Source organism: Bison bison, unplaced genomic scaffold, assembly GCF_000754665.1.
Source record: "Bison bison bison isolate TAMUID 2011002044 unplaced genomic scaffold, Bison_UMD1.0 scf7180017864291, whole genome shotgun sequence".
NCBI lineage: Eukaryota > Metazoa > Chordata > Mammalia > Artiodactyla > Bovidae > Bison > Bison bison.
Window position 1 is genome coordinate 7,213,676 of NW_011494863.1, and position 25,233 is coordinate 7,238,908.

General features: G+C 41.8%; 2 protein-coding genes across 2 annotated transcripts in view; one reads left to right on the plus strand and one right to left on the minus strand.

Moving 5' to 3' along the window:
* SH3RF2 (SH3 domain containing ring finger 2) overlaps positions 1–16,460 on the plus strand; it is a 149,825-nt gene extending 133,365 nt beyond the window's left edge. Inside the window, exon 11 of the mRNA XM_010850456.1 lies at positions 12,248–16,460. The gene's annotated coding sequence lies outside the window, so the exon portion shown is untranslated. The remainder of the gene's footprint in view (positions 1–12,247) is intronic.
* A 131-nt stretch (positions 16,461–16,591) lies between these two features.
* Positions 16,592–25,233, minus strand: part of PLAC8L1 (PLAC8-like 1) — a 23,440-nt gene continuing 14,798 nt past the window's right edge. Inside the window, exons 3-4 of the mRNA XM_010850457.1 lie at positions 19,026–19,162; positions 16,592–17,755 (exon numbers count right to left, since the gene is read on the minus strand). Of these exons, the coding sequence (XP_010848759.1) occupies positions 17,615–17,755; positions 19,026–19,162 (278 nt within the window). The 3' untranslated portion in view covers positions 16,592–17,614. The remainder of the gene's footprint in view (positions 17,756–19,025; positions 19,163–25,233) is intronic.

Below are 25,233 nucleotides of genomic sequence, written 5' to 3' on the forward strand. Positions count from 1 at the left end.
TTGACCGCAGCAGCCTGTTTCACTCACTCACATGACCTGCACCTGAACTGGGCATGTTCCCCTCCAGACTGTGCTCCACTTCATCTCAGAAGCATTCTAAACCCCTTCCATGTAGAGCTGGGTCCCCAGATACCAGCTGATCCAGGCACACAGGTCTCAGGAGCATAATGGTCCCTGCCAGGGCCCTACAGGATGCCGTTCAGTAGTTTCGGGGTGGGGACTTAGGCATATGTGTTTTTGACAAGCTCCCCAAGTGATTCTGCTGCTACTGCTAAGTTGCTTCAGTTGTGTCCGACTCTGTGCAACCCCATAGTCGGCAGCCCACCAGGCTCCCCCATCCCTGGGATTCTCCAGGCAAGAACACTGGAGTGGGTTGCCATTTCTTTCTCCAATGCATGAAAGTGAAAAGTGAAAGTGAAGTCGCTCTGTCGTGCCCGATTCTTAGCAACCTCATGGACTGCAGCCTTCCAGGCTCCTCCGTCCATGGGATTTTCCAGGCAAGAGTACTAGAGTGGGGTGCCATTGCCTTCTCCGAAGTGATTCAGAGGTACATAACAAATGAGAGAAAGTTCACCTTTCTTAAATGGTATAGCAGTGCTGACATTTGGCTCTGACATTCAGCAGGAATATGGTCACACTGGTTGTCAATATATTGAAAGTGTCCTGTACTGATAGGTGAATGATAGATTCTCTGAGCTCCTCAGGGCCTCTCCCCGCTCTTGCACCCTGGCTCTTTCTCCAGGTCCTCCCCATCGCTCTCCTACCCAAAAGCTAAGGCCAGCTGCAGTTGAGACCCGCAGCAATGAAACCCTTCTTCATTCTGATTAGCTGGTGCCTATGACATACTGGCGGAGAAGGCAATGGCACCAGTGCTCCAGTACTCTTGCCTGGAGAATCCCATGGACGGAGGAGCCTGGTGGGCTGCAATCCATGGGGTTGCCAAGAGTCGGACATGACTGAGCGAATTCACTTTCACTTTTCACTTTTTATGCATTGGAGAAGGAAATGGCAACCCACTCCAGTATTCTTGCCTGGGAAATCCCATGGACAGAGGAGCCTAGGGTCGCAAAAAGTCAGACACGACTGAGCGACTAACACTTTCACTATGTCATACTGATTCTGAAATGTCTGGTTACCCTGTTCTACAGAGTAAGGCTCAGAGAGGTCACTCAGAAGTTGAGAGCACTACTATCAAGCCCAACACTCTTCCTGGCCCCCATCCTGGCCACTGTTCAGCCCTTAACATTTGCCTTTGTAGGCCCTCAGCTGAGGCAAGGAGCTGACTTGGAGGATAGGTGAACATGCCTGTTCACCTGTCTTTTTCAGCTAAGAGTTTCCTAGGTGTAAATGACGCACTTCAGTGTCCTAGCTCCTCTGGTCTCATACAGGCAGGTAAGGAAGCACGTACTTTACTTCAACAAGATGAACAGGCCCCCATCTTGATCCTCTCACTGCCTCTTCACACAGGCCAGCCCCATAGCGTCTGACTCCCTGCCCGGGGAGTGAGCAGCTGAAGCAGGCAGGATAACAAGGGCCTCTCCAGCTGGGAGCACGTGCTTAACAAGCTGGGCCCTCCCGGGGCGGCAGCTGCTGCCACCAAGGCTTCTCTCACTTATGTCTTGAGAGTGAAGGCCCCAGTTCCCCCTCGGGTTGAGCGAAGAGAATGTTAGCACTTGCAGAAACCTCTTAGGTGACCATAAAAGACTCACTAAACAGGCAAGACCAAGTGGGGGAATTAACTCCAGAGAGCCTTACAGCAGGTTGGCGTCATTAAGGATAAAGCTCACAAGGACATTTTCCCTGAAATAGAACAATGTTAAATGATGATCAAGCCATCTGCTGTTTGCCAAGCTGTAGTATCGTGTCCTAGACCAGAGTAGAAACAAAATGTTCCCAGGAAGCCCTTCCGCCGATTGACCTACACTTTGACAAATGGAAGGCAGCAGAGGTGGGATCAAAGATGATGGGATGGAGGACATGGAGGAGCATTATAGATTCACCCATCCATCCATCCAACAGCAGTTAATTCACCACGCACCCTGGCCCAGGCTCTAGGAGAGGCAATGAGGATACAGTAAACAGGATAGATAAAATACATATGGCTCCCACAGAATGGTGTTTATTACTACTTCTTTTCTGGATTTGGGCTCCTTTCTGCTTTTCTCCCCTTTTATAATTAAATGTTCTATAGACATAATTATATAGGATCATGAAACCAATAACCATATATCTACCACCTAGCTTTTTAAAAAACAATTGAAACTTGCTGTGTGCTTCTCCCAGTTATTCCTTCCTTCCCCACCTCCCACTTCCCTCACAACCTCTATCCTGAATCCCATGTTTATCATTCCCATGTATATATCCCACTCATGTACCATATGGAGCTTTCAGCACAACTCATAGAGGTACTCAGTAAACACTAGTCAAAGAAGATATTGCAACCTGAGGCCATACACACCAGCCTGAATATTTAAACTCCCATCTGGTTTCTGTCACTGGGACTCAAACGCTTTGATTTACTGCTGGGATTTGAGATTTTGATGCACCGGCATGTCTGGTTTTGAGGCATTCGAGTTTAAAGGGTTTTTTACAAGAATTCTTCCAAGTACAGCTGCTTTAGGAGACCCTGTTGCTCCTGAATAAGGAAAATATGGGCTGTGACTGTGCCTACATTCCTTGAATATAGGGTTTTCAACACAGCTGTCCTCTGCACCTTGCCTGGAGCCTCTGGGTAGCCAACTGCAGAAACCAGAGTAGCTTCTCAGATTCTGAAACTAAAACACATCTTGCTGCTGCTGCCAAACTATTCCAAGAACTGCATGAAATGCTCAGAGAAAAATTATCTTTGTCCACAGACTACAGATCAAGAAACTGAGACTCAGGATGTTTCAGCAACTTGACTAAGGTCACATAATGAGTTTGAAATGGAAGGGAGAACTACTAACTCTTCATCCAGTGATAATTGTTACCATTTACTGAGCACCTGCTGTGTACCAAGCACTGTACATGTGGCATGCCATCCAATCCTACCCAAGCCTATGATAGCAGGTACTGCTGTTATTCCATTTTAGAGAGTAGAATTATGGCCCAGAGGTCAAATGATCTGTCCACGGTAACAAGGACTAGAACCCAGAACTCTTAAATCCAAACCTTAATCTTAAGTCACCATGTCCCAGGCATCCCTGGTGGCTCAGTGGTAAAGAATCTGCCTGCCAATGCAGGAGACGTAAGTTCAATCCATGACCCAGAAAGATCCATTTAAAAAAAAAGAAAAAAAGAAGTCATCATGTCCCTCTTCTTTAGTAGCAACTGTAAACACACAACATGGTTGAAGTTGGAGAGGATGCAAAATGTGTGTGTTCTGCAGAAACCTCAGGGATGAAGATGGAGATGGGAGTGGGGGGATGGTTTAACTCGGGGTGAAGCCCTCCCAGAGAATAAGTCTAGGGGTCTTATCAACCAAGAAGTAGGGGTGGGAAAGAAGGTGACTGAGAATATTCTGTACAGAGATATCTGAGAAGCACATCTACCCCTGTTGCAAGGGCGGCCAGACACAGCCAACTTGAAAAAGAACCAAAGCTTGCAATGTGGTTCTGGATCATTGACATCAGAACATGATGATCATTCTGCGGTCTCTAGATCTCTCCCTCTTCACCAGTCTATTTCTGGTTTTGCCTGTCCTCACTCTAAATGATATACAGTTCAGAAGAAGGGGTTATGATTTCCAAAATGACCCCCACTTTCATCTTCTCTGTGGGAACAAGAGGGCTCACAGAGCTGACATCTTCCAGTGTTCCATGCTGATATTTATCCAAAGTTCAAAGGCAATTGCTTTGGGGGAGTAAATACACACCCACAGATGCAAGGTAATTATGCAAATAGGGTCACTGCTGGATGGACAAGAGCTGCAGTCTGGTAAAGACTAAAGCGATGCCAGCCAAGACCTGGAGAGAAAGGCAAAACACATTTGCAAAGGCCACTCTGTGTATCCTTGGTTAATGCTGTTAGAAACCGTGCTAGTGTGACCGACTGACTTGATGAAGGCCATCTGCAATGTCAGAGTTTGACTGCTGTAGGCCACACATGTCCTAGAGGCCACAGCCATCCTAACATCTTTCCCATGAAAATGAGGACTCCTCCCTGGACCATCCAAGTGGATTGTGAGAACTATTTACAGTCAGGAGACTCTCACAAATTAGCAAAAGCAAGCTTGAATCAAAACATAAGGAGACAGCAAAAACACCTGAAGGACCAAAGAGGAATTCAAATAAATATCACCTTCAAAGGATCGTACCTGGATTCCCACCCCATTCTTGCCTGGTTCACTGGGAGATGTTTTTCTTCTCTGTCTAGAAGAGACCCAAAGGACCACACTCCCTGAGAAAGACATGGCAGTCACCATTCAAGAGTGATGGCAGCAGCTTCCATGACAAAGGACAGAGTGGTCAGACAGACAGAGGGGATCATACTGTTTGGAAGGGAAGGCTTCTTTTAGATATCAGAACCACATTTCCAAAAACTCCATCCTGCACGTTCTATTTATAAATTGAATTCTTTTTTAAGCTTACATTCATTTTAGGTTGGCAAATTTGATAATTTGGACCTTCTTCATGGAAACCACCAGTAAAGAACTAAATTTTAAAACATCAGTCAACAGGGATTTGGGGGTAGCGATTCTAGCTGTGTTCCCAATCCACTGGAACTTAACAAGATATGGAGAAACAACAAAACATAACAGCTAGAGTGGTGGGTTTTGGAATCAGATTATCTGGGGTTTGGTCCCAGCTTGTCACTTACTAGTTATGTTTCCTTTGGCAAATGACTAAAGCAACTCAGAAAAGTTACACCACCTCCCTAAACCTGCTTTTTCATCTATAAAATGGGAATCAGAATCTCCGCCTCACAGGATTCTCAGAAGGATTAAACGAGATCCTGCATGTACAGCCCCAGTTGTGGTATGCAGTACATCAAAGTATTCAATAAACGGTAGCTATTACCCATACATACACAGAGAGGCACAATTCAGAAATGGAGTATAAGAAAGAGCTAGTCTCGATCAAACAGACAGATGTGCGAGAGAGGAGTGATAAAGAAGTGGGGTTTTTTGTTTGTTTTTATTTTTTTTAATATGAACCATTTTTTATTTTTATTGCTTCCCTGGTGGCTCAGACAGTAGTCTGCCTGCAATCAGGGAGACCAGGGTTTGATCCCTGGGTTGGAAAGCTCCCCTGAAGAAGGAAATGGCAATCCACTCCAGTATTCTTGCCTGGAAAATCCCATGGACAGAGGAACCTGGCAGGCTACAGTCCATAGGGTTGCAAAGAGTCAGACACAACTGAGCAAAATCACATATTTAATTTACTACAATATTGGTTCTGTTCTGTGTTTTCAGTTTTTTGGCAACAAGGCATATGGGATCTTAGCTCCCCAACCAGGAATCGAACCCATACCCCCTGCATTGGAAGGCAAAATCTTAACCACCGGACCAGCAGGAAAGTCCTAGAAGGAGTGTTTTAGTTGTCAGGAGAGCTCCACTGAGCAGGAAGAGATTCTGAAAGACAGTAGCGTGGAGAATGGCTATTACATAGAGAGGAACCACCAGGGTTTTAGAGTCACATGTCCTTGGGCTCAGATCCTGGCCCTACCACTTCGTGGCTGTCTAATCTTGAACCAAGTTAACTAACCTCTCTGAGACTTTCTTTACTCATCTGAAGAGTGAAAACAATAATCAGCACTTCACAAAGTAATTGGGAAGATGAAGTGAGACATATAGGCCAGGTGCTGGTGTGCAAAAAGGACCCTAGTAGTGAATTTTGTAGTTATGACAAAGGCGTGATGGCAAGATCAGGAGAAATGCTAGAATAAGAATAGATCCTTCTAGCTGCCATTCATTCATTACATATGTACTAAATGCCAGGTATTGGTCTAATCCCTTAGAGCAGGGGTCCCCAACCTCCAGAATCTATCTAATGCCTGATGATCTGAGGCAGAGCTGATGTAATAATAGTGGAAATAAAAGTGAAAGTCACTCAGTCATGTCTGACTCTTTGTGACCCCATGGACTATAGTCCATGGAATTCTCCAGGCCAGAATACTGGAGTGGGTAGCCAGTTCCCTTCTCCAGGGGATCTTCCCAACACAGGGATCAAACCCAGGTCTCCCACATTGCAGACGGATTCTTTTCAAGCTGAGCCACCAGGGAACCCAAATAATAATGGAAATGAAGTGCATAATAGATGTAATGCATTTGAATCATCCCAAAACGATCCCCCTGCACCTAAATCATGGAAAAATCATCTTCCACGAAACTGGTCCCTGGTATCAATAAAGGTTGGGGGCCACTGCCTTAGAAGCTTGTTACAGGGAGGTTACAAACATTGTGAGTCAGGTGACCTGGATTCAAATCCAGACTCTGCGTTTCTTCCCTGTATTACCACGGGGAAGTCATTTAATCTTCCCAACCTTTAGTCCCTTTGTTTGTAAAATGTAGGTTCTAATTGTGCTTTCTTTGATGGTTAGGTGGGGATTAAATGAGATAAGGGGCGTGAAGTCACTAACCCCATGCCTAGCTCATAGAAAACACTCTGTGACGTTAGCTGTCATGACTATTTACATGCCTTTTCGCACTTAACCTTCACAACAATCCCGTGAGTTGGGTGTTATTGTCCCCTATTTATAGATCAAACAGATCTGAGGCTCTGAGGATCAATCACTTGTCTAAGGTCACAGAAAGGAAGCAGTGGGGCTGGCTCTGCAAGACTAGAAAATCTCAGCTTCTTTGTTCTTTTCACTTTTCAGATCAGCTGGTGAATGGTGCCAGGGTTGAGGCAATATGACAGTTATTTTTAAAAGCATCTCATGCCATAACCCTCATCAGTCCTTTGTCTTCTGGTTGTCCCTACACCTTACCTGCCATCTGTTGAAGGTCTGCGGTTTAAGGTTGTCTATGACCCTGAATGCAACTAGTGAGCACCTTGGTGCAGCCTCTCTGGGGACTTGCAGCCTCACAAGGTTGACAAGGTTTATGAAATGTCCATTCTGATTTGCAAACAGGTCTGACACAGACATGCTTCCAGCTGGCTGGTGATTTTGATAACAACCCCTCCTCCTCGGTGCCAATTAACAGAAATTAAATGTCCCTGGCACACTTTGTAATTCAGGAAATGTATGTGCTGATTAGTTAAACCCCTGCTGGACATGCCATTATGACCAAGGGGCTCCAGGCCAACATCCCAGCTCTCACTCCATCTCCATTTAAAGTCACAGAATGTTTTCTTCCTGGGTAGAAATCAATGTCACCTCATTCACTTATTCATTCATCTTCATTCAACAAATATTGATTGAGCATCTACTGTGTGTGAGGTTTTGTTCCATACACTTCACAACAGTGAACAAAGCAAAGCAAGTAATATTCCTGCCTTCATGAAGGGCAATAAATGGAAAATGATTAAACACACAGGATTATTTCTATATGACAGATGCTATGAAGGAAACAAACTGGTGGGACAGACAATGACTGGAAGGTATGAGTGACATTAGGTAGAGTGGACAACAATGTTTCTCCAAGGAAGCCAGCTTCCTTGATTCCTGAGATTCGAAGACTGAGAAGAACTCAGACATGCACAGTTTCGAGATGAACAGGAACAAGCTCAAAGTGTCAAGGAAATTCATTCATTTATCAAACACTTTTGGTCATCAATCAATTATGTGTTGAATGAACAATTGGAGAATAAATGAATCCTCCCTTTTCCTGCCAAGAGGGATCTTCACAGGAAGAATGAACTTAAAGGAGATGCCACAAACTTAGAGGCAATTTGCTTCCCTTTTCTCTGGCCCCATTTCATCCCTCAAACAAGGGGCTTGGATCACGTATTAGCATTCCAGGACTGCAGGATCATAAAAACTCACCTTCCAAAGGGACTGGCCCTCGCAGCTCTTTAAAGCCATGACTCTGCAGCACGCAAAAAGCAATCTCATTTTTCTAAGTGGTCAAATGGTTGTTTGGAATTATGTAGACAAGGCATGAAATGTCATCTGCTTTGTTATCATTAGGATTCGTTTATTGAATTCCCACGCCCACTTACTCATTCCGAGAATACTTATTATCAGTTGCCAGCCTCCCTCTCCCCTTCCCTCCTTTCCTCCTTCCCACTCCCCACCCCCAGCTCCTTCCCCCTTTTCGGCTCTCCTCTCTCTGGCATAGCAATGAACAGCCCAGGCTATAGAATCAGAACACCCGTTATACCTCAAATGTGACTCACTATGTCACTCTGGGTAAGTCATTTCACCTCTCTGAGTCTCAGTTTTCTCATCTATATAGTAAGAAGAATAATAGAGGCCATCTCATGACAATTATATAAAGTATAATAAATACTGAGCTACTGTTATCTTCATTTTGTTGATTAGGATATAAGATTTTAATAACTCTATTTAGGTTTTTAAGGCAAAAGAAACTCCAGTAATGAGTGTGATCATGAGCCAGTTTAATGGTCTGTATCCATTTAATGGTCTGTATGGTTTTCCATTCTTTGAGATAATCAAGAAGCAGGATTTTAACACATAACCTTGAAGAGGTCTCTTAATTTATAGTAATACTTTTGAGCCAATAATGAGAGACAGATCCCCTGCCTTGTGCCAGACACTCTTTTATGTGCTTTACTTATATTGACCGATATTTTTAAATTTTCATCTTTTGTTTATTTTTAATGGGAAGATAATTAATTTAGAGTGTTGTGTTGGTTGCTGCTGTACAACAATGTGAATCAGCCGCGTGTATACATATGTCCCCTCCCTCTTGAGCCTCCCACCCCCCATCCCACCCCTTTAGGTCATCACAGAGCACAGAGCTGAGCTCCCACTAGCTATCTGTTTTACACACGGATATATGTAGTGTATATGTCAATCCTACTCTCTCATTTCGTCCCACCTTCTTTCCCCACTGTGCCCACAAGGCCATTCTCTACATCTGCATTTCTATTTCTACCCTGAAAATAGGTTCATCAGCACCATTTTTCTAGAATAAGACAAGGGTGCCCACTCTTGCCACTCTTACTCAACATAGTTCTGGAAGTCTTAGCCATGGCAATGAGAGAAAAAAAAGATATATTGACTGATTTTAAAATCTCACCATAACCAGACAAAGTAAACACTATCACTATGTCCATTTTACAGATAAGGAAACTAAGACCTAGAGAGATTAAATCGTTTCCATGGGGTCACACAGCTGGGACTTGGTGGAGCTTGGGAATAAAGCCAGGCAATTGGACTCTAGTGTTCACTGGAAGCTGCTTGCCACCTCATTTAAGATGAGACACCAAAGTTTTCCTGCAGACACCAGGGTTTTCTACTTCAATAGACCTGTCCCCTGATCACTTAATAAACAAAGAATCATCACCTGCCAATCCTAAAGCCCCTGGCCTGTAGACACAGGACTGATATGAGCTGCTACCCGGTACAGCACAATGCCAGCCACAGGTAAATTCACACCTCCTGCCACTGATGGGATTTTGAGGTGTTTATTAAGATGTCAGTGGATCCTAGAGTGGAAGTTCTTTCTATATCACTTAGTACAACCCGAAGGTCAGATTCATGTGGCAGTCAGCCCTCCATTGGCAGTTGTTTCCTATCACTACCCTGTCCCTGTGCTGACTCTCAGAAATGCTACATCACAATAAAGGTACTTAAAGAGCTAACAAAGCGCTACTACTCCCTTGAGATCAAGAAGCAGTCAACTCAAATCACCTTACCTGCAGTTTCAGAGGGATATGCCCCCAGCTGCTGATGTCAGGCCTGATGTGCAGACCAAAGCAGTCATTTCTGGGCCCACTGCGATAGCTATGGGTTGACCCATCTCTAAAGGCAGGTGCCCAGCATCAGAGCCGGTACCCACTTAGGCAAAGATAAAAGAAGCAGGATATGACTAACACAGGCACTTTCCCATTTAAGGACTAAAAGTTGTGAACTTACTCGGTGATCCAGTGGTTAAAACTCTGTGCTTCCAATGAAGGGGGCATGAGTTCAATCCCTGGTCAGAGAACTAAGATTCTGCTTGCTGTATGGCATGGCCAAAAAAGATAATAATAAAAAAAATTTTTAAATAATAAATAAAACTTGTGAACAGCAAGCTGAAACTCCTGCCCACATTTGGGGGTGGACAATGGAGGCAGCGTAACTCCAGATCCTGTGTAACTTATTATCTTGATGGGAGGCAGACTCTGTATTTATGCCTGCTTCTCCCTCTCAATAGGAAGCAACCCCATTAAGCCCCTCATGCCTCTTACCTGCTGTTATGGAGAGTGAAGCACATCAACAAAGGAGTAAGGCTCGTAATTCACTGGCAGGCCCTGAGAGGGTAAAGAAGTTCAGTGGTTAGCCCAGATGTGGCTGCCTGCTTGAAAGCTCAGCCTCCTTCAGTACACTCTGTCTCTGTAACAACAAATCATAGTTTGGCCTTTCGAGGGTTGGGAGTTTGAGTCAGACTCCCCAGATTGCTGTTTCCCATAAATTTTGCTTGCAATGTCACCCTGAAAAGAGTGAGGCTGTGATCATCACTAAAGTTTCCCCAAAGAGAAAACTGGCCTGTTAAATCAGCAGGAGTCCTTGGATAGAAAAGAAATCAGGCTCCAAAGGAAAGACATTGGACAGGAGATGGAAAATTCCCTCTCCTACTTATTTCCTGTTTTACTGGGTTTTCGTGGAACTCACTTGTGGACAAACCCTGAGCCTGGGTCTTTTAGAAAACAAGTCTTTCTCAATGTCCTGGGACCACTTTCCCATTACCCTCTTAGTTTTCTCCTGTCCCCCTTCAGCATAGTCAGTTGGGACTTCATTTGCATTCAGAAGGGCCAAGAGCCAAGCACTGGCAGCAAAGTCGTAGAGAGCAGCCAGCTCCTGTGATGCCCATCCAAACCACCTGCCCTCACCTGGACAAGGGAAAGCCAGAAGTGTTGGTTGCACTTCCTCCTGAATGTGCTCAAGAAGAGAAGAGGCCCCAAGGGACACACAGGGAGGGGAGGACATTGGCCACATGTGTGGGGGTGATAGGGATGCAGGTTGAGTTTGGAAATCAAAATACAATATTTCAGGCTTTGGAGAACTTCTGAGGCCTTGTGAATTTTAAATTATTTGAAATAATTTCCGATATCTAGAAATGTTGCTAAAAATGTACAAGGGATTCCTGTATACCCTTCATTACTAGGTTCCCTAGATATTAACATTTTCCTATGTAAGTTTTGACCCTCTCTCTTTTAAATATGTATATACATATATACTAATTAAATGTCAAATTAAAATTTAATATAAATTATATATATAATCTTTCCAAACCATTTGAGAGCAAGCTAAAAATGTTCATTTTCCCCTAAAATATTTCAGTGTATATTTTCTAAAAACAGGGATGTTACCTAACCACAATATAATTCCAAAATCAAGAAATTAACATTGATATGGCACTATTAACTAATCTACAGCTCTTATCCAATTGTCCTATTCCTTTACAGAGAATAAAGGTTTTAATGTCCTGTCTAGGATACCATCCAGGACCACACATTTGTCTCTTTAGTTTCTTTTCATCTGTAACAGTTCCTTGAGTCATTGTCTGCTATGATCCTGGCATTTCAAAGAACATAGGCCATTTATTTTAGAGAATGTCTCTCAATTAGGGTTTGTCTGGCATTTCTTCATCAATAGATCCGATTGTTCATTTTTGGCAGTAATGGATAATAATCCTTACAAGTAATCAAATAGGAATCCTTGAGTCTATACTATATACATAGAGTAATGAGAGAGAAGGAAGAGCTCTTCCTGACAGTAGAGTCCCAGCTACAAAATATAGAAGGAATGATGGAATTTTTTTTTAAATCACCATTTGGTAACCACTACAGTAGCCACTGGCTTGGGCAAGAGTCACTCATGGATATTAAAAGTAGTGGGTAAAAGCCTGAAGAGCTCAGAGTATCTCCTCCAAAGATACTTATTAATCTAAAAATGGAAAATAACAACTTGATAGTGGAGAATGCTATCAAGAATGTAAACAACCACCTTAACCCAAAGATCAAGTTAGCATCCACAGAAATGGGAAAATAGAGAGTATGTGTCTCCTGATATGATGAATGGAGAACACCGTATCTCTCTTGTGAAATTAAAAGACATATTCCTGCCCAAACTACTTAAAATTGTTAAAGAACTGTAGTTGGAACTGGGCTGCATTTACACACAATAGATTCTGAAATCCTTTTCACCTTCACAGATCCCGCCTTGGAAATCTTCCTTGGAGGAGTAGTAATAATGGGATACTGAAGAGAACAAACCGTCTGCTTGGATGGAAACTCCTCGGTGCAGAGTTCTGGGCCATGTGATACTCCCTGGACATCAGGGACGGTACAGGAATACCAATAGGCTGGCCTCAAGACAGAAGGGGAATAGGAGAAAAAGTAAATCTGTCTTCCAACAATATCAATGGCTGGTGGGCCAGGCTGGAGGAAACACACAAGCCATGTGACATTACAGGTTACACAAGACCCTGGGCCCTCCTGTTTTTCTGTTCTGCTGTCAAAGCCAAATTTCCCCTTGCCAATTTCTCACACCTTGGCACCTAATCTACAAATGAAAAGACCAGACATCAAATGCCTCCCAGAGTTGTGTCTAGCCTGTCACTCCAGCTCGGTTTAGAGCAATACAGGGGGGTGGTATCATATTCTCCTCTCAGGTGTTCAAGCCAGAGAGGCCAGGGTTTCTTCACAATGTCTCCAGCCTTCACCTCCTCCCTTGACCACACACACTGCATCACTCTACCACATCTGCATTCTTTTCCATTCCAATTCCATTCTGTCTTTTCACCCTGATACTTTCTGATCCAGAGAGTTTTTGTTAGAAACCCCACAGCATTGGCTTTACCTGCCAAAAGGTAAGTGAGGAGGCAAGAGGCACAATGAGACCACAGAAAGGCTAATGCAGTAATGACAGCTCCTTCTCACACATGGTCTGTGAGGGTGCCACCAGTTGTCAGTCATCTCTTTTCTCTCAACTACCATGACTAAATGTTGGTTCCATTTTCTCTGGTGTGAATTCGGGTTTGGTTGGCTGCTGTTTAGAGTTGGAAGCAATGAATATGGAGATGCTGCCTTCAGATTCTGGAATCTACTTGTTACAACCATGAAGCCCTACAGCTCACCTATAGATAGGTTTCAATGACTTCACTTTTCAGGGCACTCATAGAATGTCAGAGTTGGGAGGAATTTTAATTTTATAGATGATATGCCAAAACGTTAGGTATAGGCAAGCTGTGCACACAAAAGCAAGTTGTATAAACTGAGTTGGGGAAAACAATACAACTTTTAATTCCCAAAAAATATTAGTTCACGTTGGGTAATTATAAATATGTCCTCAAGGCTCTCTCATTCAGATTTGCTTCTTCTTAGACTGGCCATGGAGAAGGCAATGGCACCCCACTCCAGTACTCCTGCCTGGAAAATCCCATGGATGGAGGAGCCTGGTGGGCTGCCATCTATGGGGTCACACAGGGTCAGACACGACTGAAGCGACTTAGCAGCAGCAGCAGCAGCAGACTGGCCTCTGCCTCTCACATTTAGAACAGCAAGAAAGCACCACTCCGAATATTTACACATGCTGTTTTTTCATCTCTGGAATCTTTTCACAGCTTACAGTTTCATGGAGGGTTTCATGAAGATTTAGCTTTTTCTTTGAACCTGCTTAGCCAGTAAAACAGATATTTTTTCCCCAAAGCACAAATTAAAGAACCTGATTTGTTCCCACCCAAATTCAGAAGCTTAAGAAAAGCTCCCCCATTCCCTAAAGTTTTCATCTCTGGACTGTCAGCTTCAGAATATAGATTTCAAATGGCCATGAGTCAAAAGTGGTGGAGGTATGAGGAGGCAGATTCAGATGAATTTGAGTGATTAGAATGAGGTCAGGCCAGAAATCCACCTGAGAATAATTTGCTAATCATTAGTTCTGAGTTTCATCTTCTGGAATTGTTGCTTCTTATATTGGGTCAGGGAGCGGGTATTGTTTAGAGGAAAAAAGAAGAAAGAGAAAACAGAAGAGAAAACTTCACCTTTCCATGGAAATATCAGCAGATAATCTATAGACTCTTGTGTCTCTGCTTGTTTTTTCAGTACAGTGTTTTTTAATAGACCAAAAGAGAATCTTTATGAGGTAATATGTATGTGAATAATGTTTATAGAAGGGGTATTACATGTTAGTCATTATGAACAATTGTGTAGATAAACCTTAGACATGTTAAATATATTATAAAGATTATTTTATAGGTCCAGGGACACTTTTCATATCTTTGTTCTAAAGCAAAGAGAGTTACAGGGCTGGCAGCTTATTTCTTTGTTAGTATATGCCACTAGAAAGCCAAAAGGTGTGGTGGGGTTTCATGTGTTTATTTTCTGGTTTTGTAATTTATAATGATCTGAATGGATTACTTTGAAATGGCTGTTGCTTATGTATGGGTGTTGTTTGCCCACAAGGAGTTATCAGAGATCCTTTCCACATTTTGTATCTTAGAAAATCAAAAGGAATTTTCTAGTGAGAGGAAAAATACATAGAAGAAGCCTCCACTGTAGGGTAACTCAGATTTGTACCACTGACAGTGTCTCGTAAGTCCAAGGAAATAGACAGCTTAAGATCAAGGTTGTTGTCTTTCACTTAAACACTGGATGTTGGATAACTTTTCTCCTGAGAAGGAAGCACAAATTTTTGTTAATTTCTTTCTTCATGGACTTGACAAGTTCTAGGGGAAATCAGAAGTCATGGCCCTTAAGCCACCTTGCTTCAGGACAATTCTCCACCATCCATTTTCAAAGAACCATCTGTGTATTAATTGTTTGATATTCCATGATTCATTGGCAAACTCAATGCTTTTAGAGCCCAGAGTTTTACTTTTTTGGATTTGTGGCTCTAAAGAAGTGCTAAGTTTGCTCTACCACCCAGGCTGATCAGCAGCAGCAAAGGGAAAGCGGGGGGGTAGAGGGGGGTTTCCTTGTGGAGAGGTTCACTCACACCTCTAACCACCTCTGACCACAGCTGAGAGAAGCCCTGGGCCCATAGGCAGTGCACGATATGCCATCTACTCTTCACACAGAGAGGGGTCATCATGTGAGAGTGTAGAGGTCACCCCAGTCTCCTTTGCCAAAATTTCATATTGTTCCCAGCTATAAGCTTGTGAAACGCAGTATGTGTTTTCGGTCAAAACAATAAAAGAGGTTTATTTTTCACTTAATAGACTCATCCCTCAGGCCTGTTTTTTTTTTTTTTTTTTCAGTAGCTGACTTGGAGTGGGGAGTACTTTATCATGTATTAAATGTCAACACTGAGCCTTTTATTGTTCCCAAAGGGCTTTGGCTGCTGGCAGCTTCCCTGGACACCCAAAAGCAGGGCTGGGAGGAGAGGAGTGACTCTGTCAGACAGGAATTGCCTATTTTCAGAGGGGATGACTGGAGGCAGAGTGAGTGACACTTCCTTTCCATGCTCACCAGGCTGAGTTCACCTCCTTAGGACAAATCCCGGTTTGTAAAACCACAAGGGGGCCAAGACAGCCTCTTGGCCAGAAACTTTCTCTGCTTGCTTAGTGCACAGCCTCAAGAGTCTGACTGCCTGTCACCTGCTAGCTGTGTGGCCTTGGGCAAGTACTTAACCTCTCTGTGGTTCTTGTCTGGAAAATGGAACTATAATAGCAGTTTCCTGAGGAATATTAAGGATTAAATGTCCTAAAATATGTAGAGTGCTTTGAATAGTGCCTGGCACATACAAGCACTCAATTCATGTTTTACCACCTTCATAATATTTGCCCTATCCACCAACCATTTATATTATCATTTACTTAATGTTCTTCTTCTAATTAACTTAATTTTAATCTAAAACTTGATAGAAAACTTTATATCCCAACTGTAAATGGAAAAGTATATCATTTACTATCAATATAAGGTAATAGTAATAGTAGCTAGCTAATATTTACCAAGTCCTTGCTCCTTTCTGAACATTGAGCTAAGTGTCTTAACTTGTTAAAATCCTCACAACCCTGTGAAGTTAGTACTGTCATTTTACAGAGGAAGACACTGAGGTACTGACAGATTCGCAAATTTGCCTGTAGTTACATAATTAGTAAATAAAGGAGGCAGTTCAGCTTCAGACCCCACGGTCCTCAGCACTGCTCTATGCTGCCATGCTAACAAAAACAAGAGTATTCTACTCACATGGTAGATGGTGAGTGAACTAGTTTCCTACAGCTGCTGTAACAAAGAACCACAAACCGGATGGCTTAGAACAATGTAAATGTATCCTCTCAAAGTTCTGGAGGCTGGAAGTCCAAAATCAAGATGCTGGCTGGGCAGTGCTCCCTCTGAAACCTCTAGGAGAAGATATTCCCTTGTCTCTCCCAGCTGATGCTAAAGCTGAAGCTCCAATACTTTGGCCACCTGATGTGAAGAGCTGACTGATCAGAAAAGACCCTGATGCTGGGAAAGATTGAGGACATGAGGAGAAGGGGGCAACAGAGGATGAGATGGTTGGATGGCACCACCAAATCGATGGACATGAGTTTGAGCAAACTCCAGGAGACAGTGAAGGACAGGGAAGCCTGGTGTGCTGCAGTCCATGGGGTGGCAAAGAGTTGGACACAACTTAGCGACTGAACAACTCCTACCTTCAGGTACCCCCAGGCACTCCTTGGTTTGTGGTAGCATCACTCCAGTCTCTGCCTCCATCTTCACACAGCTGTCTTCTCTATGTGTGTCTCCACCTTTGTGTCTCATCTCCTCTTGTAAGGACAATAGCTATACTGGGCTAGGGCCCACCCTAATGACTCATCTTAATTACATTTGCAAGACTATTTCTAAATAAGGGCACATTCACATATACCAGGAGTTAGGACTTAAACATATCTTTGGTAGGAAGGGGTTGGGGGAGGGGCACAATTCAACAGCTGCCCACCTAAGGCCTTGAGTCTGGGGCTAAAGATTTACACGTGCTGGGGAGTTGTTCAAAGTCAGCAACAAGCTGAGGCTCTCTCCTTTATGCAGTCAGGATTGAAGGAGTCAGGACAAAGGAAGGACAATGCTCCTATATTACAGTGGTGTTTAGGGCCCAGTCCAGGTCCTATGTGATTCACTTTGCTGTACACCTGAAACTAACACAGCATTGTAAATCAACCATACTCCAATAAAAATTTAAAAATAAGAAAATAAAACGTTAAAATTTAATTAACCATCTTCTGCCCCATCATCGATACTTTGGGAAAAGAGGCTTAGCATAAGAAAGCCATATAACAATTCTTCCAGCTTCCCAGACATCCCTTGTGAAAGGGGAAGATGGGGGGTGGAATTCAACCTTCCCAACTCCACGCAGGGTGTGGAGGGCACAAAGCTTACCTCTCTAACCTGCCTAGCATGGCCGAGCTGGGACAGCAACTTCAGACCAATAAGCGTTTTCATCAGGGGGTATGTGTGAAGAAAGGACAACAGTAAACACAGTAGTGGGAAACCATTTATTTTCATACTACTTCAGGGAAACCTTAAGAACAATCTCTCCACCAAGAGGGATTTAAGAGGAGGGTGTGGGGAAGTGAGGAAGGAGGAGTTTTCTTGCTCTGTCAAATAATAGTTTCTTTGGTCGAAGGGGCCGTATAGATTTCGTAGAGTTGGGAGGTTCTCACCTTGAGTTCCCGGGCCACCTGGCAGATGGAGCAAGGCCAGCAACAATATACTGCCAGCCAGTCCTCACACAGGGTACCCTAGGGGAGAAACCGTGTGTGTTCTGGTGCCGTCACACAGGCTCAGTTCCACTACCTGGGGACCTCCACAGTATTACCTCATGGTCCATCCCATCCAATGCTCCCAAGATCCACCACCACCCTGAAGTCATTGCCCATGGACACAATTCCACTGGGGTTACTCGGGTGCCAAGCACCTCGACTGCTAATCAATCCTTGCAATTCAGAGACCAGCCCTCAAGGCTTCATACTTGAAAAACACTGTCTCACTGACAGAAAATTCTCTGTCAACATCTCTTTTTTCTCTTAGAACTTAATATTTATAATTAATTATTTAATTTACTTATCTGGAGTAATAAGTGTACGTGATCCAAAATTCCCACAGTAAGAAGGGAGAGGAAGTAAAAAAGTAAATCCCCCTGGCCACCCAGTTACCTGTCAGGACACAACCATTGTGGGCAGTTCTTATATAGACTTCCAGATAAATTCTAAGTCTAGGCATACAGATATATATAGATATGTACACATTACATTTTACATATATATATATATATTCTTTTGCTAAATATATATCTTAGGGATCATTTCACAAGAATAGATAAAAAGATGCCTTTTTATCTGTACACATCTGAGTAGGTATGACTTGTCTCTCCTCAGTCTCTCCTTGTACCTCAGTCTCAACCACACTAGAAATTGTCTGGTTCTTTGAAGTGTCCTCAGGGAATCCCCTAAGTGAATTCTGAGTATGCCAGAGAGCCTACATTTTAAGTGAGGTTATCCCAAGTTTATCCTTCAAATCTGGTGCATGTCCACCTGTCATCATTGGAAAGACTGAGCACAGGAGGAGGAGATGACAGAGGATGAGATGGCTGGATGGTATCACCAATGCAATGGACATGAACTTGGGCAAACTTTGGGAGATGGTGAGGATCAGGGAATCCTGGCGTGCTGCAGTCTTCAGGGCCGCAAAGAGTCAGACACAACTGGGTGACTAAACAACAACAACTGTCTTCTCTTGATGTAACAAGAGAGAAACAGAAGTGGCTCACTGGCCAACAGTCTAACTATAATAGGTCTCCCTTGGAAATACCCTTCAAAATGTGGCATTTTGGTTTAATATACATCCTAGTAACAAGTGAAATGAGAAATTTCTTCCCTTTCCTTTCCCAAAGCCTTCCACTATGTATGGTGTTTTTAATATCCTCACCCACACCTCACTTATAAAAATAATCACAGGTTTGAAAGGCATCCATCCAGGTTCTCATATACACATACATCCAAACACACTTACCCGTATTTTATGTCTCTCTCTGGTGCCAATTCTCAGTGCAAAGGTGGACCCAGGTAACAATGGCCAACAAAAACACTCTCCATAATGCCTGGCGATGTCACACTCAAGACACATGGGACAAAAAAGACCACAGAAACCTGTCAATAATCACATAAAAGCAAGTCAAGGTTCTCAGAGGTGCTTGTAGCCACATCACACCTCAAAGAGCATTTACAACCCTATGCCATCAATTTAATACTGCTTTGTCTCCCTACAATCAGGGATTGAGGATGAATAACCAATTCTCAAAATTCAGTGTATTAAAATTGCCATAACTGAGCCACATCAAAATTTCTTCTTTTGTTAAACACTGGCAAAGCTGAACCTGCTACAATTCTTTTAACATTCACTACAGTAATTGTTTCTACTGTCAAGAGAAAAGCATTAAATTTTTATAGTTGAAACATGTGTTACTTCTATTATGTTCATCTATCTAATTTCAATATTTAAAATAGACACAGTATATAATACTTTTGAATAGCAGGCATCTTTTTTATATATGTGATTGAAAGCTCTTTTATGATACACTGATTCTGCCTGCTATTCTTATCAGGACTTTATTCTATTTCTCAGGCCTAAAGGTTTCTCTAATGTTTGCAGTTTCATGGAGCCACTGACACCTGCCAGTTTTAATCTGTAAACTAGTAGAAGCTTGGTTCCTCAAACATGTACTGGAAACAGTTGATCATTTATTCATTCATTCATCTTTAACTTACTGATACCATTCCCTACACATCCTGCATGAACCATTAACACAATGGTTCTGTTTTAAAAACATTTTGGGGTCATGGACCCTTTTGTGTATACGGTGATAGCTACGAACTTTTAAGGGGAAAGAAAAATACATGCACACAGAAATGCAAAATTGTGCATTCAGTTTCACAGGGTTCAAGGATCCATTGAAAGCTATCATTGGACTCCAGGTTATAAATCTCTGGTAAATGATTAAGATGTTAACATCATTCCAAAAGATGACAACCTTGATGAATACAAGTAATCTGAACTATGAAAGAAAAAAAAATTAACCATAACCTTTAAAAATGTATTCAATAAATATGTAATTGAGGCATAATTTATATACAAGAAAATCCACAGACCATAAACGTTGAGTTGGATGAGTTGTGACAATCACATTCACCGAAGTACCCAAACATGTAGAACACTGCCCTCACCCCACAGAGCTCCCTTGTGTCCCTTCCTGGATGATCCCAGTCCTCCCACCCCACTCCAGACGTGATCACTATTCTGATTTCTATTCCCATTAAGGGGTTTTACCTTTTTGCGAACTTCATATAAATGAATCATGTTTACTTTCATAACTGTCTTTTGTTCAACCACGTGTTTCTTGAGATTCATCTCTGTTGTTATAGGCATCTGTACTTTGTTCTTTTTATTGTTGAGTAGTAACGCCAATGTATAAATGTTCTATAAATCATTTATCCATTTTCCAACTGATAATTCCATTTTTTGCTATTATGGTTAAGTACTTTGAACATTCATACACAAGTATTTATGTGGATAGACATTTCCATTTCACTTGGGTGGATTCCTGCAGGTGGAATTGCTAGGTCATGAGGCAGATGTAAATTTAACCAGAAATTCACAAAGAGTTCTTCAAAGTATTTGTGCCACTTTACATTCCCACCAGCAACATATGAGAGTTTGTTGTTCCACAGCCTCACCAACATTTGCTATCATCAGTCTTTTTTTTTATCTTATTCATTCTGATGAGTGTTACATGGTACTGTTCATAGTGCAACAGACACAAAGGCTCACATAAGCATATTAGAAGAATCAACACAGTCAAAATGAGTATACTACCCAAAGCAATCTATAGATTCAATATAATCCCTATCAAGCTACCCCTATCAAGCTACCAATGGTATTTTTCACAGAACTAGAACAAGTAATTTCACAATTTGTATGGAAATACAAAAAACCTCGAATAGCCAAAGCAATCTTGAGAAAGAAGAATGGAACTGGAGGAATCAATCTGCCTGACTTCAGGCTATACTACAAAGCTACAGTCATCAAGACAGTATGGTACTGGCACAAAGACAGAAATACAGATCAATGGAACAAAATAGAAAGTCCAGAGATAAATCCATGCACCTATGGACACCTTCAGAGAAGGCAATGGCAACCCACTCCAGTACTCTTGCCTGGAAAATCCCATGGACGGAGGAGCCTTGGAGGGCTGCAGTCCATGGAGTCGCGAAGAGTCGGACATGACTGAGCAACTTCACTTTCACTTTCTTACATTGGAGAAGGAAATGGAAACCCACTCCAGTGTTCTTGCCTGGAGAATCCCAGGGACAGCAGAGCCTGGTGGGCTGCCGTCTATGGGGTCGCACAGAGTGGGACACAACTGAAGCAACTTAGCAGCAGCAGCTACATGGACACCTTATCTTTGACAAATGAGGCAAGAATACACAATGGAGAAAAGACAATCTCTTTAACAAGTGGTGCTGGGGACACTGGTCAACCACTTGTAAAAGAATGAAACTAGAACACTTTCTAACACCATACACAAAAATAAACTCAAAATGGATTAAAGATCTAAATTTAAGACCAGAAACTATAAAATTCCTAGAGGAAAACATAGGCAAAACCCTCTCCGACATAAATCATAGCAGGATCCTCTATGACCCACCTCCCAGAGTAATGGGAATAAAAGCAAAAATAAACAAATGGGACCTAATTAAACTTAAAAGCTTTTGCACAACGAAGGAAACTATAAACAAGGTGAAAAGAGAACCTTCCAAACGGGAGAAAATAATAGCAAATGAAGCAACTGACAAAGAATTAATCTCAAAAATATACAAGCAACTCCTGAAGCTCAATTTCAGAAAAATAAATGACCCAATCAAAAAATGGGCCAAAGAACTAAACAGACATTTCTCCAAAGAAGACATACAGATGGCTAACAAACACATGAAAAGATGCTCAACATCACTCATTATCAGAGAAATGCAAATCAAATCCACAATGAGGTACCATCTTATGCAGGTCAGAATGGCTGCTATCCAAAAGTCTACAAATAATAAATGCTGGAGAGGGTGTGGAGAAAAGGGAACCCTCTTACACTGTTGGTGGGAATGCAAACTAGTACAGCCACTGTGGAGAACAGTGTGGAGATTCCTTAAAAAACTGAAAATAGAACTGCCATATGCCCAGCAATCCCTCTGCTGGGCATACACACCGAGGAAACCAGAATTGAAAGAGACACGTGCACCCCAATGTTCATCGCAGCACTGTTTATAATAGCCAGGACATGGAAGCAACCTAGATGTCCATCAGCAGACGAATGGTTAAAATTCGTGGTACATATACACAATGGAGTATTACTCAGCCATTAAAAACAGCACATTTGAATCAGTTCTTATGAGGTAGATGAAACTGGGAGCCTATTTTACAGAGTGAAATAAACCAGAAAGAAAAACACCAATACAGCATACTAATGCATATATATGGAATTTACAAAGATGGTAACGATAACCCTGTATGCAAGACAGCAAAAGAGACACAGATGTACAGAACAGTCTTTTGGACTCTGTGGGAAAAGGCGAGGGTGGGATGATCTGAGAGAATAGCATTGAAACATGTATATTATCATATGTGAAACAGATTGCCAGTCCAGGTTCGATGCATGAGACAGGGTACTCAGGGCTGGTGCACTGGGATGACCCAGAAGGATGGGATGGGGAGGGAGGTGGGAGAGGAGTTCAGGATGGGGAACACATGTACACCCATGGCTGATTCATGTCAATGTGGCAAAAACCACTACAATATTATAAAGTAGCCTCTGATTAAAATAAATTAATTTAAAAAATACCCTGTCAAAGACCAGTCTCTTACTCTTCATCCCTCCCTCCCTCTTCAACAGTCAGGAGTACAGAGTCCCACTCCCAGTTTCAGTGACAAAGAAGCAGAAATCTAGGAATGCTGTTTTATTTTATAACCTCCAGGGAATGTGCCTGGATTCTGGACTTCTTCCATTTCATGTAAGGGGTGAGGGAGCACATGCGCACGAAGGGCATGAGGCTGGAGTGGGAGGAGGATGAGGAGCAGCCTACCTTCCAGGAACAGAAGGTCTGTTTCCTCTCTTTCATCAGGAATCTTGAGATAATTGCTAGATTATGTATTGCAGTCATCACTTGGCCCAAAGCAAACACTAAATTCAGCCTTGATTAAGTCTAGGATGTTTCAGCCCACATTTAAAAAAATCATTACTCTTAGCAAGATCAGCAGGCCCCACACAGCACTGACTACTGGTACAAACAGGTCAGAGGATAGCAAGTGGCCCAAGAACTTACCGTGAGTTCAGAGTGGTAATATGGTATGCAGCCCTGATTTAGGGAACTTTGAAATCATGGTACATAGAAGTCAACCAAAACTAATTTTATGCATCAATTACAAAATACAGTAGTGTGTATCTCTGCAAATAAAAAATTAATCAAAGTTGCATAATTATAAAGCTGGCAAGCTAAGTGAGTAATAAATTGTGTTTACTTATTGTTAGCCTGCGCTGTACCACTTTACTTGACAAAGAAATGCCCACCATCCTTCGTAAGCCTTTTGTAAAGATGTTGTTTTGTGCACTGGAATTCTTGTACCTTATTTTTATGACTCATACGTATTTTTAAATAACACATGCTGTTAATTTTATTTTTAAGCCTTCCCATTGTATAGCCACGTTATCTTAGTGTTCATTATGAGGCAGTAATAGATACTGAGGAAACACACCCAAAATTCAATTACCTTTGGACAGAAGCCAGATATAATAAAAACAAAGCACTATAAAAGCCAAAGTTTTATTACATAACAGCTGGTAATTTACAGATTTTACCATGTGCCAAGCCCTGCTAAAAGTACTCTGCATGTATTAACTCACTTAATTCTCACAACAATCCTATAAAATTTACTCTTACTAGGCCCATTTTACAGATGAGCAATCTAAAGCCCAGAGGATTTAAGCTATTTACCCAAGTTCATACATTTATTAGGAAGGTGCAGAGGCCACGTTTGAACTCAAATAAGTCTGACTCCAAAGTCTCAACTACCACACATAACACATATGCCATATGATCTCACGTTTTACGTATTTATCTAGTAAACAACTCTGGAGTTATGTGTTCCAAGACAGTGCCCTCACTACCACCACTTGGTATTTATTTCTGTGGGACAGGCTGAAATTATGCAGCTTCTTTAGGAAATGAAAGATCCTTGCTCAGGGCAGGATGATGGAATCCTTTGTCTGAAGGAGACTCTCAGAGGAAATTCTGCTACCTATACCATAGACCAAGGTTTAGTATCCAGAATATACACAGAAATCCTACAAATCAATATATAAAGGATTAAACAAAAGAAGAAAACGAACATAAGACATGAATAGGTAATTTACTCAACAAGAAACACAAATGGCCAATAACAAACATGAGAAGTTGTTCAACATCATTAGTAATCAGGGAATTGCATATTGACAATCGGAAACCATTTATTACCAATAAGAATGCCGAATTTTTCTTAATTTTTTAATATCAAATGTTGTGGGACACCGTAGAGAAATAGGTACTCCCCACACAGATGGGAGTGGAGTTGGCACATTTTTGAAAGCAACTTGGCTGAATCAAGTAAAGTTTTTAAATACTCTTGGATCCAGTAATTCCACATATAAGAGTAATGCTTACACATGCACACAAAGAGGCAGGTACAAGGATATCCATTGCTGCATTATTTGTGACTTAAAATTTAAAACAAGTGTACATTGATAGACAAAAGCATAAATAAATCATGATGGTATAAATCATACTAGGGAATGATTAAGAATGCAGTGAAAGATAAAGTAAGTAACAACAGGGATAAATCTCTAAGATATATCTTGAGTTAAAAAAATCAAACTGCATAATAAAATTATAGCATAATATCATTTATGCTCTGTTTAAAGAGCTACAAAGCAGTAGTATATATTACTAATAGATGCATATGTAAATGAAAGAGTGACATGATTGTTTTCTGTAATGTTTCATTTTTTAATAAAATAAGCATATTCATGTGTTATTTGTATATGCATGTATATATATATATATACAGACACAGATATATATTCCAATACATACATATAAATATAGATATGTGTGTGTGTGTGTATATATATATATATATTTTT